Below are 17214 nucleotides of genomic sequence, written 5' to 3' on the forward strand. Positions count from 1 at the left end.
GGTCACAAAGAAGAGCTGCAGACAAGGCCCGACGGGTCGTGTCTGTTCGCTTGTATACAGAAGGCGAAGTCGTATCCCAGGATACTCCTTCAACAGGTAGTTTTCTGACACGTTCATATGCTCCGTACCGAGATACATTTGTCAATTCGTTTCTGATCCGGTGGTTGACTCCAAGGCTCCCAGGACCAACCACTTAGATTAGACACTTCTCTCAGGTTGAAGGACGCAGCAGTGTGACATAGTTGTCTTCAATCGTATAGAATATACCGGTCTCTTGTCTTGCACAACGACTATAGCTACAGGTCATGGCAGGGAGTAGTATATATGGCAACAATCCTGTCCCGGTGAACCCCGGCGGAGGAGGGCAGGGTGAGGATGAGCAGTGTAAGTCGAATACTGGCAGGATGGCGCTCGGAAGGACAATGCGGAAGAAAAGCCATATACCATTGTTATATGGGAGTCTACTAATCTCAAGTCCCCAGGCCACTTCATGCTTTACCTCCCCCGCCGGAGCCGGACGCAACCCCCTCTAGACCTGAACCATCCTGATATCAGGCGCGCCTTGACCGGCGGTCTGCTAGACTGTGGCCGGTGGGACGGGCGGGTGGTCAGGGGGAATGCGTTTGCCACGAATATCGTGACACAGTTGAACAATCCCCGGTGGCTGGAATCTATGATGCGGGAACATTTCACGGCGGAGCTGCGGACCGAGCTCGGGAACGACGCGCGGCGCCTGCTGGACATGATGATGGACTGGGCCAATAAATGGGCTGGCGTGCGTTACCGCTACGTCACCAGCTACGCGGAGACGATGCCGCTACAACACCTCTGGGGTTTAAGATTCCACGAGAAAAATAGGACCAAAAATAAATGGAAGGCGGAGCGGAAGGCCCTGATGATGGGCGTCAACCGCGGCCTCATCCACGCCCCGGACGTGGAGGGCGACGCACTCCTGAACCTGACGAACTGGTGGGCGACAGAGGACAACGGCCTGTTTGAACGAACCACCGAGCAAGCCGGCCGGCAGGCACAAGACGCACGCGACTGGGGCTATTTCGTGACGTACCAGACCAGTCCACGGGAGATTATGAGGCTAAGTAAGTCCTTTTGGAGGAAACTCCGAGACTCGCGTCTCTCTTCCCGAGGGTCACACTAACACGGATACCCAGGGCGTGTTCGCGAAGGCCTGCAAGGGAAGAGGCCACGTCTGCATGCCTACTTTGTCTGGATCCGAGACTACATCAACGTATGCGCCTTCTTCCAGGGCATGGTCGCCGACGCCCTCAACTACGCGTCGAATCGCCGCGTGAAAGTCGATGACGACGGCTATCGCGACGTGGGCGACTACGTGGACTTCATGGGGAGCATCAAGCAGGGCGTGGACGACTTCCTGCGCCCGTACCGCGTGTTCCTGCGGCGCGTCCGCGCGGCCTGCGTCCGGGCGGGCCTGTACAACCGAGACGGCAGCGACCTGGCCGTCGGCGTGAACTGGGCCACGGTCACGCTCGGCGCCGCCGACGTGGCGGACATCCGCGCCGTGGTCGCGGTGCACAACACCGCGTGCAGGGCCTTCCGCGTCGCGTCCACCCGGCTCTGGAAGAGGGACGACATGTACCCCGATATCGAAAAGATGTCCACCGTTTTCCCGGGCAAACTGAGCGAGTACCCCCGAATCTGGGGCCGGCGGATACGACGGACGCCACGGGGGAGCTTCCCTGGAATTTCGTAGCTGTGCGTGCGAATGAAATAGGTGGTAAGCACTCGGCCCTTGGGGGCTTTTCCTTTCCTTTCCTTTTCTTTCTTTTCTTTTTTTTTGGTTTTCTCCGTCCGACGGCTTGAATGTTCGTCTGAGGACGCCTCGTCCTGCAAACCCCCTTACCTCTGGAAGGAATCTGATTCTGCAGTTACCCCCTGAGAGAGCAACACTAATTCCGAGGTCGAATAGGGGTATGGCAAGCCGAAGGACCCGAAGGGAGAGAAAGAGACACTGGTGGCAACACTGGAGGCGGAGGCGGAGGTCCAAGCGGAGGCGGGGGGCGGAGGCGGAGGCGGTAATAACAATCCGGGTCCGGGGCCCAGTGGAGGAGGAGGCCCAAACAACCAAAACAACGGGGACAACGGGAACAACCCAGGCGGCCAAGGCGGCGGCGGACAAGGTGGAGGAAGCTGGCGAAACAACAACAATAACAATAACAACAATGGGACAAGAGGCGGCGCCCGCGGTTGGGGGAGAAAAATGGCTTCGTTCGACTGGTCCGAGAGCCCCGTCCACACGGTCGAGCACTTGGAGCTGCTGTTTGACAAATTCTTCAGCTTGGCGACCCCGGTACCAACCGATACCGCCGCCGCCGCCACCGCCACCCTAGGCAGCCCCAACCGCCCCCGAAGCGGAAGCGGAGATGTGCCGACATCGACACCGCCCTTATCCTCGCCGGGAGGCGCTAGCACTAGCACCGGCAGCACCTTTTCGCCGCCCTTGCCCGCCACGCCGGCCCAGAAGCAAATCTTCACGCGGTCCGCCGCCTGGGACGGAACGGCGGTCACGACGGTCACGACGCTGCGGGGGCGCTGGGGTCCCGTTTCGACACGCCGACCAAGCAGCCGCCGTCGTCGAAGACGGGCGGCGGCGGCGACGTGTTCACCACGGCGCCCGTCATGAAGTCGGCCCAGGCCCGGGGCAAGGAGCCGGAGCAGCTGCTGCAGCAGGAGGGCGACGTGGAGATGGCCGGGGCGGAGGCGGACAAGGACGACGCCGAATACCAGCAGCAACAGCAGCATCGGCCTTCGATCGAGCTGGAAGAGCTCTGCCGCAGCATCGGCGAGCTCGGCAAGAAGGCCGGCGTCGTCGAGAGCGACGAGGCGCGGTACCAGCGCCTCGCGCGGGTGCAGCTGACGCTGCAGCTGATGAACCTCGAGGTGACGGAGCAGGCCGAGGCGCTGTACAAGGACCTGTACGTGCAGGACCCCCGGAGACCCGGTACCTGCTGGAGCTGGAGTCCCTGTGGCAGACCAGGTCCGAGTCCAGCGATGATGGGCACGACGCCGACGGTGACGGTGACGGTAGGGACGGTGGTGGCGATGTGGTCATGGAAGGCACGGAGCGTTTGGTCGTGTAAACCTCCCAGTGACGATATGCTTGCGTTATGCGGTTACGTCCTCTACGGACTCCTTTTTCTTTGTTTCTTTTTCTATAGTCTGTCGTTGGGAAGTTAATATAGGTTACTTTTATCGATATTATCAGATATAAACTGAAGTACCTCTTCGACCAAAGCTGAAGAATTGTCTAACACAAGGAGGAGTTCCATACTACCCCGAGGAACAGCACCATCCCCCAATGCCTTGAACATAGGGGGAGTCGGAGCAGTATACAAGTTGAAGGATTCCAAGCTTCATTACTTAGCTGACTGAACGGAGCTTTGGAACAAGCTGACCTGGGACCATTTATATACATGATATGCAGCCATGTTCTCTGACCCCTTCCAGCTCAACTGTTACTACTACGATGTTTAATGATATGAGGAAAACCCCTGTCATTGCCAGAGCCTCGGCCTTTGTGAGGATGTATGCAAGCTGGTTCATTACAGCCTTCAACTCGTTTCGTCATCATGATACACAGGGACACTAGACGGAAAGGGGTAAAGTTATTCGTCATATCCCAATTCGGACGGCAGCAGCGTTTGTTAGATGGGGTAATACTATATATAGATTCCATGGTCTGCTTAAAACAGATCCGGTGCAATGCAAAAGCCAAACAAGCATCAAAGCTGGTAACTTCCGAGCATGGCCTGTTGGTTCAGTCCGTTACCGTTGTATTGCAATTGGAGCTTGCAAAGCAAAGAAACGTGACACTCGGCGCGAGCATCCAGAGAGCAACGGAAAAAAAAAATCTCCCGTGGTCTTTCTCCCGTCGTAACTCAGGACTGATGCGAAATGTCAGCGTGCTGAATCGTGGTCTTCGCGGATTCAGGGAGCCGCGGAGCAGTCTGGTGCATGGGAGGCCTCGCTGACATAGTAGAGGGGAGCTATAGGGGTGAGTTTTGGGTACTCCAATTAAGCCATAGTTTTGCCTAGATACCGTAAGCCGTGATTATTTCATCCGTGTCATCGGGATGGGACGTTACGAATTTTGCTGACCTGGCACCAGCACCACCATTATCAAAATACCCCAAAGCAACCAGCAAAACAACCAATTGCCCGGGAGGCTGGACGTTTCAAGGGCTTACGCCAAGCGCTCGTATTTTGCGACATCGCCCAGCACGACGGCGGGTTTAACCAACGCTGTTCTATTCGATTTTGTTCCTTTACTATGCCTGTGAGGTTCGTAAGTCAGGCCAACAATTCGACAGCCCAGCAGGCCAGCCGGCCAACAGTGCCCCGGCTGACGGCCGAGAATATCAGCCGCGAATGTGTGGGGTGTTGCCCGCATGCGGCACGAAAGCCAATGGCGTCGCAGCCACCATTCCAGCTGAGATGCAAGACACATCACCGCCCTATTTTTGAGCATCGCGCAAGCACAATACCCAGCTTTTGGGGGGGGACGATGCGGGTTGCAATTGACCCCGGCCGGAGTCATGCTTCCAGAATAGAATTTGGTAGTCCTGGTTCTCGAACGTCGTGATACCCCGCCGGCATTTTGAGTTCAGGGGGACACTGCTGTACTGGAGAAAGATTATCTTGACAGGTCGCACTGGTCCACTCGACAGTAGCAGATATGGCTCCCTCCTGACGACATCAGAGTCCTAAATTGCCAATGCCTTCTGCAAAGAGGCCTAGTGGCAGATGCCGATGCAATGCAATGGGGCATCCTGGGTTACTTGCTGACCGAGCGACTTCCGCCCGGTAAAGTTACCCCATACAGCACTCCGGCCTCCCGGCTGATCGACACAGCCCTGCGAGGCGTCAGCCCTAAGAGCCGCAGGCCTAGCTTTGCTAGCCAGCTATTAGCCCACCCATCCCACCATGTTGGCAGGTTGGCATGGTAGCATGTTAGCAATAACAGGTTATTCGACGTCTCCGCTAAGCCACGGGCTCGTAAGGCTTGAGGCTGCGGTTCAATACCATGCAAGCCTCGACAAGAGCAGCAGCAGCAGCAGACATGCCGAACCAGGCCTGGTGCGATGATGGAAGCCCCGATGGGGAGGAGCATAGCCTCGATCGATGGGAGACTCGAAATAGCAACAACTTGCGATGGGTGATATGGGTGACTGACATATGGAGAGATGAGGGAGATGGGAGACATATATTAAGGGGGTGGATGTCCCTGATCAAAGTGATGGAATTTTCTCATCCACCATCACCATCGCCATTGCTCAAGCAACTCTCGCTTCCTTCACACTCCAGACCAGAGACCCTTATAATTACCCTTGAGTTATAGACCACTCAATCACTACCTTCATCTCAACAGCATCTTACAACAAGCTACTTCACCATGCATTTCGCCACCATCCTCGCCCTCGCCAGCACCGCGCTGGCCCTGCCCACCGCGAAGCCCGCAGACGACGGCTCGTGGTACCCGGGCAAGTACGAAGGCAAGCCCGGCACCCCCTACGACGACGGCAAGTGGGCGCCCGGCAAGTACGAAGGCGGCAACACGGGCTTCGATGACGGCCAGTACCGCCCCTCTACTTCCCAGGCGGCCAAGCGGGCAGACGATGGGTCTTGGTACCCTGGCAAGTACGAGGGTCCTGGCACGCCCTACGATGATGGAAAGTACCACCCTCCAGCCGCCGTGAAGCGCAACGACGACGGGTCTTGGTACCCCGGAAAGTACGAGGGCCCCGGGACCCCCTATGACGACGGGAAATACCAGCCTCCGACTACCGTCAAGCGCAGCGACGACGGATCCTGGTACCCTGGAAAATACGAGGGCCCTGGCACTCCCTACGATGACGGCAAATACCACCCCCGGCAGCCAAGCGCGCCGACGACGGGTCCTGGTACCCCGGCAAGTACGAAGGGGGCAACACGGGCGTCGACGACGGCAAGTGGTACCCGGGCAAGTACGAGGGCGGCAAGACGGGTGTGGACGATGGCCAGTACCATCCCTGAGACGCACGAGTAAGAGTTGGTGGTGGGGGTTGCATGATTCGGGGCATTGAAACAGATCTCTGGTCGGTGTGGCATTCGTAACCGGTTTGGGATTGGGTATTCTTTTTCAAAGAAAGCGGCGGCGTTTGTATTTACATTGACGGCATGGTTCTCAGCTCTGGCTAGATTACCTAGACTAGAAGTTCTTTAGATTGGTTTCGCTGTTATCTTCAAACTCATCATTTGCTTCTAAGTACGCGGTGCTGGATACATGGCGCCATCAACCCCCCCCCATCCGAACACCAGAAATAGAAGATTACCTAAAGTAAGTATTGATTAGAGTTTACAAGCTCCACGTCCACTGTCCAGTGCTGTCTAAGTGATCTCGCTTAGAAGGTTTTGCAGAAAGGAAGCAGCTACCGTTTGGAACTGTGAATGAATAGGGGTAGCTCGCACTCGTATATCGTCGCGTCGTGGAATGGGCTCCCTCTTTAAGATCCTCAAATAGGCCCGCAAAGTAGCTGGGCTTCGAAACCGTGGGTCCGAGTTCTAGCATGGCATCTTGTATATTGAATGATATCGTGCGCTCAACTCGCTAGAATTGCAACCATAACACATCCCTAAAGTCGCCTTCCGGCTCCTATTTGAAAGTAAACAAACGCTGTTTCCATGACCCTCTATTGGGTCCAAGAGCTGGAAGATTGATCATGAATCATAGAAAAACGCACACAACATGGATCCGTCTAACCTCGCGTTAGAACACGTTGACAGGCCTCGTCCCCGGGTTCACGTGCACATTCATCACGACGACCCCCCTCAAACCTCCACCCCAGATCCAGATCCAGATCCGACACTGGACCCCCCGCCCGGCCCTCCTCCTCCTTCCCCTTCCCCTTCCCCTTGAGCCTCCCCACCAGCCCGTCGAGCTTCCCCCTCCACGCGGGCGGCAGGCTGTTCCGGATCCCGCGGATCTGGCGCTCGCCCGCCTGGCCGATGATCCAGACGTGCTCGTAGTCGAGCCAGAGCGACATGAAATGCGCCAGCACCACCATGGCCCGAGGGCGCCGCTCGATCAGGAACTGCGTGAAGTCGGTCGGCACCAGCACCGCAAACCCGCCCAGCCGCCGCCCCACCGAGTCCTCCGACTCGCCCCCCTCGATCGCCCGCGCCACGCTGCACGTGTACCCCAGCGCCTCGTCGTACACCTTGCGCACCCCCGGGTCGTCGAGCTCGGTGGCGTAGTCGTCGTCGGCGGCACCAGCGGCACTGGCGGCACCGGCATCGGCACTCCCCGACCCTGGGTCGTGCTGGGGGGCGGCCCGGGGTGTTCCAGCAACCAGTCCAGCGCGCTGTGGTCGCTACCGATGGTGGTGCTGCCGTCGATCATGACGGGCGGGTGCTTGAGGAACGTCATGATCTTGGCGTCGATGTTGCCCTGGTCGACCAGCTCGGCCGCGGCCTTGAAGACGGCGCCGGCCCCTTTCCCCATGCGCAGCCACTCGACGGGCGGCTGCCAGGGGTCCACGGGCAGCGTCTGGACGAGCGCGAGGGCGTGCGCGAGGATCTTGAGGCTCGAGAAGCACAGCGCGTCGGCGTTGTGCAGCGTCAGGCTGACCACCTCGCGCGCCTGCTCGCGCAGCATCAGGCTCTTGTACGTCTGCTGCAGGATGGCGAGGCGGTCGCGCTCCTGGGCCGTGGTCGCGCGCGTCCACATGTGCAGCGCCGAGTGCGCCATGATGCCGTACAGCAGCACGTCCCAGCCGTCCCGCAGTGCCATGTTGGGCACGTCGATCCGGAAGAGCTGGTTCATCTCGGGCGGCTGCGTCACGTTGAAGGGGTGGCCCATGGTCAGGTCGTTGTGCAGCAGCCGCAGCTCCCAGATGCGGCGCTCGCGCGACTCGGGGAGCTCCTCGCTGCTGCTGCCGCCGTAGGCGTGGTCGGGGTAGGGGTAGGGGTCGCGCTCGTGCCCGTGCTCGTTCTCGGAGTCGAAGCCGCTGTGCTCGGACGCGCCGGCGTCCAAGAACGCATTGGGGGCCCTTGCATCGGGGCTATTGGAGGCGGTCGAGGCGGAGGCGGCGGCGGTGGCGGCGGCTCTCTGGGAACTCGCTCGGGTCTTTGCGCGTGAGGTGGTCGAGGGGACCGTGGGCGTTGCGATTTGCGCTGGGTAGAGGCATTCGACATTGTGCCTGGCGCAACCGCCGCATTTCGGATGCCCTTCGTCACATTTTACCCGCCGTTGTTTGCCTGCCGGGAACGGTATTGCATCAGTACTGCATCAGCATTGCGACGTCCATGGCGACTTGCTTGCATGTGTGTGTGTGGTGGAACATGGTGCCCGAAAGCAGCAGCAGCGGCAGCAGAGCAGTAGCAGAGCAAGGGTGTATGTAGGCAGCTATGCCTGCTGTACGACATGAAGCCATGTTGCGACATGCAGCGCAGCAGAGGAATTGAACGACCCCGAATGGCCCCCCGGTCTCTAGAAGGTTACTCACAGCGTAAGCAGCCCGTCCGGCTCTTTTTGTGGTATAGCCTTGGACCCCGCGGTCGGGGTTGCTGGTCTGGCGATTCTTCCATTGAAAGGGCGGATTGCAAGCAGCGTTTCGGGGGAGATCGGGGCCTCGTTCAACGACCCATTCGTTCGGTCCGGGTTCGCGGGCGCAGGCGCAACGTAACCTAGGGAAAATCGGTCGGAATATTGGGGGCCCCCTCCCTCTCGGTGTCGATCTCCAAAGGTCGAGCGAGGCGAGGCGAGGGTATGTTATGCAGATAGGATAGATCCAGCCCGTATTATGTACTTACTTACGTATCAGTTCCCGACCGAGACCATCCCCCACTTCGCTGGCCCGCCCCCAGACTGGCTACCATGCCATGAGATTGAGGCCTGGAGGCCTGGGACCAAAACAAATGCACCCAGGGCATCATCTTGGATGCCACGCCCAGCTAGCAGAAACGAATTGAGGGAGCGGGGATTGAAGGCAAAGAACCAAAACGGCCGCCATGGCTTGCCAGAGAAATGGAGGCTAAGGCCAGTGACAATCCCCTAGTCAGAGCTGCATCGAGCCATCCCGATTGGGCCATTAACCCTTTTAAGCAACGGTACCGAAAGCGCAAAAGCCAAGCTCCCAAGGTTGTCACTGCCAATTTCCTTTCCAGCCCGGCAGCGACATGACTTCATAAAGGCTAACTTTCATCTTTGCTTGGGCATTTTCCATATTACAGAGTGAGGCTGCGGGGCTTGCTTCGACGCCCCCGTTCCCGCCCACGAGGCAGGATAGCTAAAGTATCTATAACTCCCGACTAAATGCGCCTCTTCATACGTTTTATCCTACATACACAGACATGTCTGACGCGTACCTCATATACTTGGTAATCATGAAGTTGATGGGCTCGGGCCTGGCCCGATAGTGTACATACTTTCCATGGCAAGAAGAAACAAAGGCAAACTCCTTACTCTTCTTTTTCCAACTCCTCCGTTTTGTTAGTCTGTTCAGCTGTGTCGCCGCCAAACGTCTCTTCATAGCTTCGGGCTTCCTCTTCGCCCACGACGTGCACAGGCCGCTGCCGGGCGCGCATCTCTTCCTCCTCCCGGAACTTTCGCCCCGCTTTGGTGTGTTTGTCCAGAGACCCCTGGAACATTTCATACCACGCAGCATCGCGGTCGCCCTCGTGCTTGAGCGCCTTGCGGCGTCGCCCGCAAAGCTTATCGTACAGCACCCAGGCTCGGCCTTCGGGCAGATCCTGGATGTTATACTCGATGTCCCACTTGTCTGACTGGTCGAGGTGCTCGGGTCGTTGCACGTAGCTGCCATTGACCCGGTTGCGAATGGTCAGCACCATTCCGAGAAGCTGCTTGTCTTGCGCAGCTTCCGCTTCCTCTCCCTCGCCAGCCTGGGATTTCGCAGCTGGCGCAGTTGGCTCCGAGGCAGCATCGCCCGGCACCTGGAGTCCATCTTCGGCATCAGAAGCTTGGGCGGTGGAGGATGAAGCTGCTCTGGAGCCTGTCATCATTTGGCCCAGGATACGTTCAAACTCCCTCAGCTTCGAGTCATCCTCGTCATCCATATCTCTTTCAGACACGTCTTTTCCGTCGATGTTCTGAGCCATGCGGACAATATAATCCTTCAAGTTCGAAAGGCCAGAGGTGCCCGACAGTTCCTTCAACTCTTCTACCTGCTCGTCGGGGTCAAGTCTTGACTCGCTAACTTCCATTTCTGCAGCGGGTGAGGTGACAGAGGTAGACTCCTCAGTCAAACTGTCGACGCCCTGGTCTCCTTCAGGCGCAACTGGTTGCTCAGACTGGGGATTTTGCTCATCAGGTGAACTGGTCTCGACGATTGGAATAGAGACGCTGGGGTCGGAATCGGCCTCGCTTGATGGTGTATTTGACTCAGCATTCACATCTTCCCGAGACTCCTCAGCTGAGGGCTCCCTGTTGTCCAATTTGGCATCATCCAATGCTTCGACTGGCTTCTCATTGGAGACCTCAGCATCGGCCGTCTCGTCAGGCACAGATTGCTCTTCTGCGTGATCTTGAGAGTCCACCACATCGTCCGGGTCAGCAATGACGCCTTCAGTTTGTTCCGGTGAAGCATCGGGCGACAGGGCGTTGAGGAGCGAATCGACATAGGTGCGCGTCTCCTCGGGCGACTGGCCTTCCAGCAAACCGCTCTGCTCCAGAGCATCCTCGATGGCTTCTCGGACCGCTGCGACACCAAGCTCGTCATCCTCCATGGCATCTTCGACCTTCGACCGTACATCTTCCCAAACGGCTGCATCCGGCACCTCTTTGGTCGCAGAGACTTCGCTAGTCTCAGTCTCAGCCAACGCTTCGTCAAGCTCATCTTCCATGATAACATCTTCGTCGAAACCAATGCTCTTAGCGGTTTCTTCGTTGTCCGGAGAGGAGGTTGTGCCTGCGTTGGTAGAGCCCAGGCCAAGGACGTTTCTCTCGAACTCTTCGATCTTGGCCTTGGTGGCCTCCTGGACTTGCTTGATTTCCTGGTCGCCGACTGGCTTGGCGAAAACGTACATGAAGGGGGCGACTTCAGACGGCCTCGTTTCAAAGTGAAGCCGCAATGACTGATCAGGGAACTTCTTGGTTGCGCGATCCATAATCTCATTCAACAGCCCAAGACTGAGCTTGAATTCCTTATCTCCTAGAGTGGTATCACTCGTTCCATGTAGTGACAGATCCATCTCGGGCAGTGGAATATACTGGAACCCGAAAATCCTCTGCGTATTGTGGAACGCAACGAAGATTCCGTCCATGCGACCCATACGCACCTGTAGTGAGTACTTCAAAAAGGCGGACCGAATCATATCATAGTACTCTCTCTCAAATGACTCCCAGTCGCCGAAACGATTGCGGATCTCGTAGCCAAGGCCTTTGTGGAAACCCTCGGCGTCCATACGAATAGAGATAACCGCCCTTGTCTTGAGGTCAAACATGCCGGTGCCGGGGATTCTGGGGTCGTGAGCATCCAGCTGAGACCGCATCATGAAGTCTTTCAGGCCCGTATAATGATATGCCTCGTCGGCGTTGCGCTCCTCTTCAGAGATCTGGTCGGAGTTGACCGTCCGGTAGCGCTCGTAGTCTTCCTTGGAAAGGGTCAAGAGCTTCTCCATGGATTTTCCGAGCATACTCAGAATATTAGCCGTGTCGAATTCCTTGTCGGCGTCGATGGCGTAAACACCATCTTTCCAATGGAGGAAAATAGCCGCAGGGCTCGTCAAAATCTTCGTGAAGTTATTCGAGGGAGTGTTGAAGCTCTTTGACAGTACGGCGGGGTTGATCTCTCTCCAAGACGACAGAAGATAGTGGAAGTGTGCCAACATTGCCGTCATGCTAGAAGTCGAACCAGTGTAGCGCTTGTTGTTTTCACGCGCAATGTTGATCAAAGCCTCGTCCTTGGAAGATGTGATGTACTGCTTGAGGGCGTTGAAGTCAAACTCCTGGATTGGCATGATCTTGGACAGATAAGGATCAAAGTTGAAAACCCTGGAGCGTGGATCTTGAAGGTGGTACACGCCCGGGTTGAACAATACTCTGTCCAAGCCGTACGAGACTGGCGGTACTGGCGGTTGCGCTTTCTCGATGGGAACAAGATTCAGATCGTCCGAGTTTATGCTCTCGATCTTGATATCAACCTGTCCAAGGGGTTTCCTGCTCACTTTTCTTACCAGTGATATTTCCGATGTGCCTTCGGGAGTTTCGGCTTCGGCAGATTCGGTCTGTGATGCCAATTGCCAAATTCCCGTCGCATCGTGGCTGCTATCAAGGGCCGGGGAATCCTCCTCCTGCGAGGGCTTGGTCTTCGCATGGGCCCTGCGTTTGGGTACCCTTGCTTTGGTCTTCCTGACAAAGCTGGACGAAGCCTTGGGTGTCTTGTCATCTGCAGGGACCTCGTCTTTTGTTTTCCTCTTCCTCTTCTTCGCCTCGGGGCCAGTCTCCGATGGCTCTGTCAGTGATTCCGCCGCGAGAGCCTTGCGTAACGCTTGCAGATGCCCGTGGGCCAGGCCAGCCGAGCCAGCCTTGTCAGAAGACCGGGTCTTGGGTACCTTCGCCTTCTGCTTCGCTGCACCCTCCGCTTGTTTGCCGGAAGCCTTGCGTCCCTCGCCGCGTTTCCGTTCCGACTTCTTCGCGGGCTGCTCTCCCTCCGGCTCCTTTTGCGACTTGGCCGCGGGGGCGGCGACGCTGATGTTCTGGGCGTCGAGGACATTCTTGAGCGCCGCCAGAGCGCCCTGCAGGACCTTCAGGTTCCGCGAGGAATCCCGCTTCTTCTTCGTGGCAGGTTTGGCATCCTCTGTCGTGGTTTCGGCGGGTGGCTTGGTCGCTTTCGGCGTCTTCTTTTGCTGCGGGGCTGGCGGGGTGGCCTTCTTCCTCTTCTTCACCGGCTTTGAATCGACGGAAGCATCGCTGGGCTCGGGTTTTTCGTCAGCTCGAGCCAGAGTGGCCGAAAAGTACCTAGATTGACCATATTGTTGGGTGTGCAGGGCCGGGCTTGCATAAGTAGCACCGCGGCTACGGGTTGCGATGCGGCATGTTGCACAGATATGCTGGTGGTTTCTTAAGCGGCGTGCGGCCAGGCTTGCTAGTGGTAGCATTGGGACAGCCTGTTGGGTATGGACTGCCGTAGGAACGAAAGACACATCGAAGACCTTTGAAAGATCAGGTCAGCACCAATTGAGTGTTTCCCAGGTTTTGGAGTCGAGTTGTCGCGCCGAGAAGTTTGATCAATGATCTGCCCAAAATTTCAATGGGCTGGAGCTGCACAGGCTAAGAGAATTGGAAAACCACGACCCCGGTCTGCTTTTTTCCCACAATACGTCAACGCTAATCCCATCCCAGCTAGCAGGGCCTCTCGGCACTATAGAATCGCTGGCCAATCAAGTCCTCCTAGTCCGTCTACTCACCTACTTACAGTACTCGCCTTATACTTACAACGGCAACTGAATCACCTGTCACTGCTGACCAATACTCTGAATTATACAACGGTTCCTCATAGTCACGACTGGTGGTAACAAAGTCATTGCATCGCCAAGAAGGCCATCTAGACTGCATGGAGTTCCATATGTAACCATCTCAGAATGAGTTTGCATATGAAAACAGCACTCTTCACACAACCATGGCTTTCCCGGACAAGCCTATCGCCCACCTTTTGGGTTCGAATGGCAAGTCTACCTCATACATTCTATTGCTCTACAGTCTACATGCTAACGTATAACAACAGGTCCTGTCAATGCCGTGAGCTACTCCGCCTCACCAGGCACCTACATCCTGACCGGCGCCTCAGACCGGACCATCAGGCTCTACAACTCTTCTAACACTTCTTCTTCGTCCTCCTCCTCTTCTCTTTCCTCTTCCTACATCACAGGCGGCAAGCCCGCCCCCCACGGAAGCCGTACCCCAAGGCCGCCTGATCCAGACCTACTCCGCGCACGGCTACGAAGTCCTCTCCCTGCGCGTCTCGCACGACAACGCGCGCTTCGTCTCGGGCGGCGGCGATCGCTCCGTCTTCCTGTGGGACGTCGCGACGGCCCAGACCCTGCGCCGCTTCGGCGGCAACGCGGCCTCGCACAGCGCGCGCATCAACGCCGTGAGCTTCGGCGGCGACGCCGACGCCCTCGTCGTGTCCGGCAGCCTGGACGCGACGGTGCGCGTCTGGGACACGCGCAACCAGTCGTCGCACAAGCCCGTCCAGACCCTGGCCGAGGCCAAGGACGCCGTCACGTCGGTCCTGGTGCTGGGCCCCGAGGTCGTCGCCGGCAGCGTCGACGGCCGCGTCCGCAGCTACGACGTGCGCATGGGCCGGTGCGTGACCGACGTCGTGAGCCCCCGCCACGGCGTGACGAGCCTGTGCGCGACGCGCGACGCCAAGGCGCTCCTCGTCGGCTCGCTCGACAGCAAGGTCCGCCTCATGGACCGCGACTCCGGCGGCTGCCTCAAGACGTACGCGGACCCGGGTCTGCGCAACGAGGAGCTCCGGGTCCAGTCCATCCTCGGCGGCAAGGAGCAGTACGTCCTGGCCGGCGACGAGATGACGGGGACCCCTGGCCAGAACGGCGAGGGCAGGCTCTGGGTCTGGGACGTGATGACGGGCGACGTCAAGACCAAGATCCAAGTACCTTGGGGACCTGTTGGCAGCGAGCCAAGAAAGAAGCTCATTGGCAAGGACGGAAAGGAGAAGGAGCGCAGTAACATCATCAGTTGTCTGGCCTGGAGAGAAGATGGGTTTGGCGACCAATTCTGCGTCGGTGGGACATCGGGCACAGTCACGGTTTTCGGGTACCAGTAATATATATATACCTGCCCACGAGTCGAACGCTGGGAAAGTCGCATCTTACTGGACGCTGGGGACTATGCATCAAGTCATGGTCATTTTAATAATGTTATACTGGCGTTGAATTCATACAAAACACTGCTCCGCCATATGCTGCAGCACTCAAAAGAGCCCCCATCTATCATATCATGCCTTGGAGTTACGCCGAAACACCCAAATGCCCCAACACTAGCCCATGTCGTTTTCAGACTACCCAGACGTTATTACATCCCTTAAAAATCGTGAAATCCTCCGTCTTTTGAGTCGTTTAATTTTTACTTAGTCCATGTGAGCATACTTGAACCAGTTCGGGCGGCAATCCTCCTTCTGCAAGAAAGGCTCTCCGTCGTAAAACTTGCCCTTAGTGCAGCCGTGACACTTGGGAGAGTTCGGGCAGTTGAAGAAGGGAATATGCTGATAGCCGATATCTCGGAACCTTTTCGCTAGGGTCAGTATACTGACACTCGATGAACCTGACAGGGAGTTACTTACCAATGGATTTTGCTCTTGTCCTCAAACAAGCCCAGCGCAATACTGTGGACAGGCGCATCACCCCATCGTTCGTAGAAAAAGCCACCAGCCCTGTCGAGGTGGTTGAAGTAGTCCTCGTATACCTTGCTCCTCCAGAAAGACATGTCGGCAATTTCAAAGTTGGTCCAGAAATGGCAGGTAGAGTAACCGTTGGCCTGTTCCCAGTGATCAGGGCGGCGCGTCTTGTCGGTCAACCAGAGCTGAGCATTGTTCGGGTGCAAGTACTCCGGATGCTGCGCAATGAACTTCTCGGTTTCGGGCCACAGGGTCGGGATGGACTTGGGCGCGTCGTAAATAGTAACGGTGAAACCGTAGGTTTTGTTGCGGTCCTGCATGTAGCGGAAGACGTCATAGTCGACATCGCAGAAGAAGTGAACCTTGGGCTCGACTCTCCAGTAGAATTGCATGTTTTCCATCGCGGGGTGCTTGTAGAAGAGACCACTGTTCCATCGACACATTTGGTGGTAAGACAGCATATCGGCGTATTGGATATCGTTCTCCTTCAGAATCTTGACAGACTCCTTGTACAGATCGTCGTTGATCCACGATGGGACTTCCCAGTGTTCTTTCGGGATAACCTCTGCAGTCACACCATAAGTCAGCCGCTATTCTGCCAATCATTCTACCCAAGATTCGCACGTACCGTATCTGCATTCGGCCTTGGTCGCTGCTCGTGTCCTCTTCTTGAACTCCTCGGAGAACGGAACGTCGTTAAAGAAAGTCCACGGGTAGTTGAACTTGGCGTTCCATGTCCTCTCGAGGTCGCCCATAGACTGCAACATGCCCTCGAGCTCTTCGTTTCGTACAAGGGCCAACAGAGTCGCATTAATTCGCGCGGGGTTCTTCGCGTCTGGCGCATAGTCTTCCGTCGCTCGCCATAGTTTTCCTTCAGGCTCCTCGAGGGCTGGAAGTAGAATCGGTTAGTGCCTAGCGACGGGCGTGATGAATGGGGATCGGGAGAAAAGCATACGGTCTAATTGGGGGTCCCTCTCAAAGGTCTTGTACTTGTCGGGGCCTACCAGTCCTGGCGTAGGCTTGAGTATGGTGTAGAGGAAGAAAATCCACATCATCAGAGCGGCAAGCCCGAGGGCGCGCACCGGCCTTGCTATAGCCATGATGTCGTCGCGTGCTGAGCCGTCGTCATGAACTGCCTGGTCGGTTTGGCTGCAATTGAGACTTGAGACACCGCTGCCAACCGTAAATAGGCACGGGTGGGTGGGTTTGATAGGCACTAGATGAGTCGATAGAGCAGCTTGTGCAACCACAAGTTGAGTAAATGTCCTCGTCGCCGACACTTGATGCAAGTCAGTGGTCGTCGCAATCCAGTCTGATCGCAGAATCTGCTGTCGGGGCAGATACAGGTACAGAGTTGTTGGAACTGTCTTCTGGCCAGCATGCGCCCGTGACGAATGGCCGGAGCTTTCTTGTCAATCGGGACGATGCCTAGAAATTTTGGGGAAATAGGAGACGCCGAATCGGCACTGTCTGCAGGCTAAAGAGATTGGCTGCATTATGCCATCATGCTCGCAACAGATGTCTTCCAGTAGGGAACCTGCGCACTGTACTCCGCTAATGCATCCCATGCTGGAAGCTTATCGGCCATAAGCAGCCCTCTGGTCCGGCCTTGGCAAAATGCGCGTGGGGGAAGTGGGAGGAGACGCGTTGGCCAAGCCCAGATACATCGGTCGATATTGATTGACGTGCATGTACCAATATTTATGTATCTGAGTACGGAGTAGGGCGACGGCATCTTGATCGTATCCGAAAGGTGTCGATGGTAGGATACTACACGTTATCGAAGCTCGTACCTCTTTGTGCAGTGGCCTTTTCCTTGAAT

At 56.8% G+C, this 17214-nt stretch overlaps 7 protein-coding genes across 7 annotated transcripts; 4 read left to right on the forward strand and 3 right to left on the reverse strand.

Moving 5' to 3' along the window:
- Nucleotides 1–676: 676 nt before the first annotated feature.
- Nucleotides 677–1729, forward strand: PG986_000212 (uncharacterized protein; the record flags this gene model as incomplete). Its single annotated transcript, XM_066836434.1, has 2 exons — nucleotides 677–1097; nucleotides 1170–1729. 2 exons carry the CDS (start codon nucleotides 677–679, stop codon nucleotides 1727–1729), a joined length of 981 nt encoding a protein of 326 aa, XP_066705327.1.
- Nucleotides 1730–2236: 507 nt separating this feature from the next.
- On the forward strand, nucleotides 2237–3116 carry PG986_000213 (uncharacterized protein; the record flags this gene model as incomplete). The annotated part of the gene is made up of 3 exons (XM_066836435.1): nucleotides 2237–2326; nucleotides 2461–2951; nucleotides 3014–3116. The coding sequence occupies 3 exons, from the start codon at nucleotides 2237–2239 to the stop codon at nucleotides 3114–3116; spliced, it is 684 nt and encodes a 227-aa protein (XP_066705328.1).
- Nucleotides 3117–5428: 2312 nt separating this feature from the next.
- On the forward strand, nucleotides 5429–6061 carry PG986_000214 (uncharacterized protein; the record flags this gene model as incomplete). Its single annotated transcript, XM_066836436.1, has 1 exon — nucleotides 5429–6061. One exon carries the CDS (start codon nucleotides 5429–5431, stop codon nucleotides 6059–6061), a length of 633 nt encoding a protein of 210 aa, XP_066705329.1.
- Nucleotides 6062–6770: 709 nt separating this feature from the next.
- PG986_000215 (uncharacterized protein) lies at nucleotides 6771–8292 on the reverse strand (the record flags this gene model as incomplete). Its single annotated transcript, XM_066836437.1, has 3 exons — nucleotides 6771–7324; nucleotides 7390–8120; nucleotides 8258–8292. The coding sequence occupies 3 exons, from the start codon at nucleotides 8290–8292 to the stop codon at nucleotides 6771–6773; spliced, it is 1320 nt and encodes a 439-aa protein (XP_066705330.1).
- Nucleotides 8293–9474: 1182 nt separating this feature from the next.
- Nucleotides 9475–13131, reverse strand: PG986_000216 (uncharacterized protein; the record flags this gene model as incomplete). The annotated part of the gene is made up of 1 exon (XM_066836438.1): nucleotides 9475–13131. One exon carries the CDS (start codon nucleotides 13129–13131, stop codon nucleotides 9475–9477), a length of 3657 nt encoding a protein of 1218 aa, XP_066705331.1.
- A 521-nt stretch (nucleotides 13132–13652) lies between these two features.
- Nucleotides 13653–14822, forward strand: PG986_000217 (WD repeat domain-containing protein 83-like; the record flags this gene model as incomplete). The annotated part of the gene is made up of 2 exons (XM_066836439.1): nucleotides 13653–13745; nucleotides 13821–14822. 2 exons carry the CDS (start codon nucleotides 13653–13655, stop codon nucleotides 14820–14822), a joined length of 1095 nt encoding a protein of 364 aa, XP_066705332.1.
- Nucleotides 14823–15125: 303 nt separating this feature from the next.
- Nucleotides 15126–16492, reverse strand: PG986_000218 (uncharacterized protein; the record flags this gene model as incomplete). Its single annotated transcript, XM_066836440.1, has 4 exons — nucleotides 15126–15282; nucleotides 15339–15957; nucleotides 16021–16281; nucleotides 16348–16492. The coding sequence occupies 4 exons, from the start codon at nucleotides 16490–16492 to the stop codon at nucleotides 15126–15128; spliced, it is 1182 nt and encodes a 393-aa protein (XP_066705333.1).
- Nucleotides 16493–17214: the final 722 nt, after the last annotated feature.

This window comes from Apiospora aurea (genome assembly GCF_038362705.1).
Source record: "Apiospora aurea strain CBS 24483 chromosome Unknown utg000001l_segment0_segment0, whole genome shotgun sequence".
Taxonomy (NCBI): domain Eukaryota; kingdom Fungi; phylum Ascomycota; class Sordariomycetes; order Amphisphaeriales; family Apiosporaceae; genus Apiospora; species Apiospora aurea.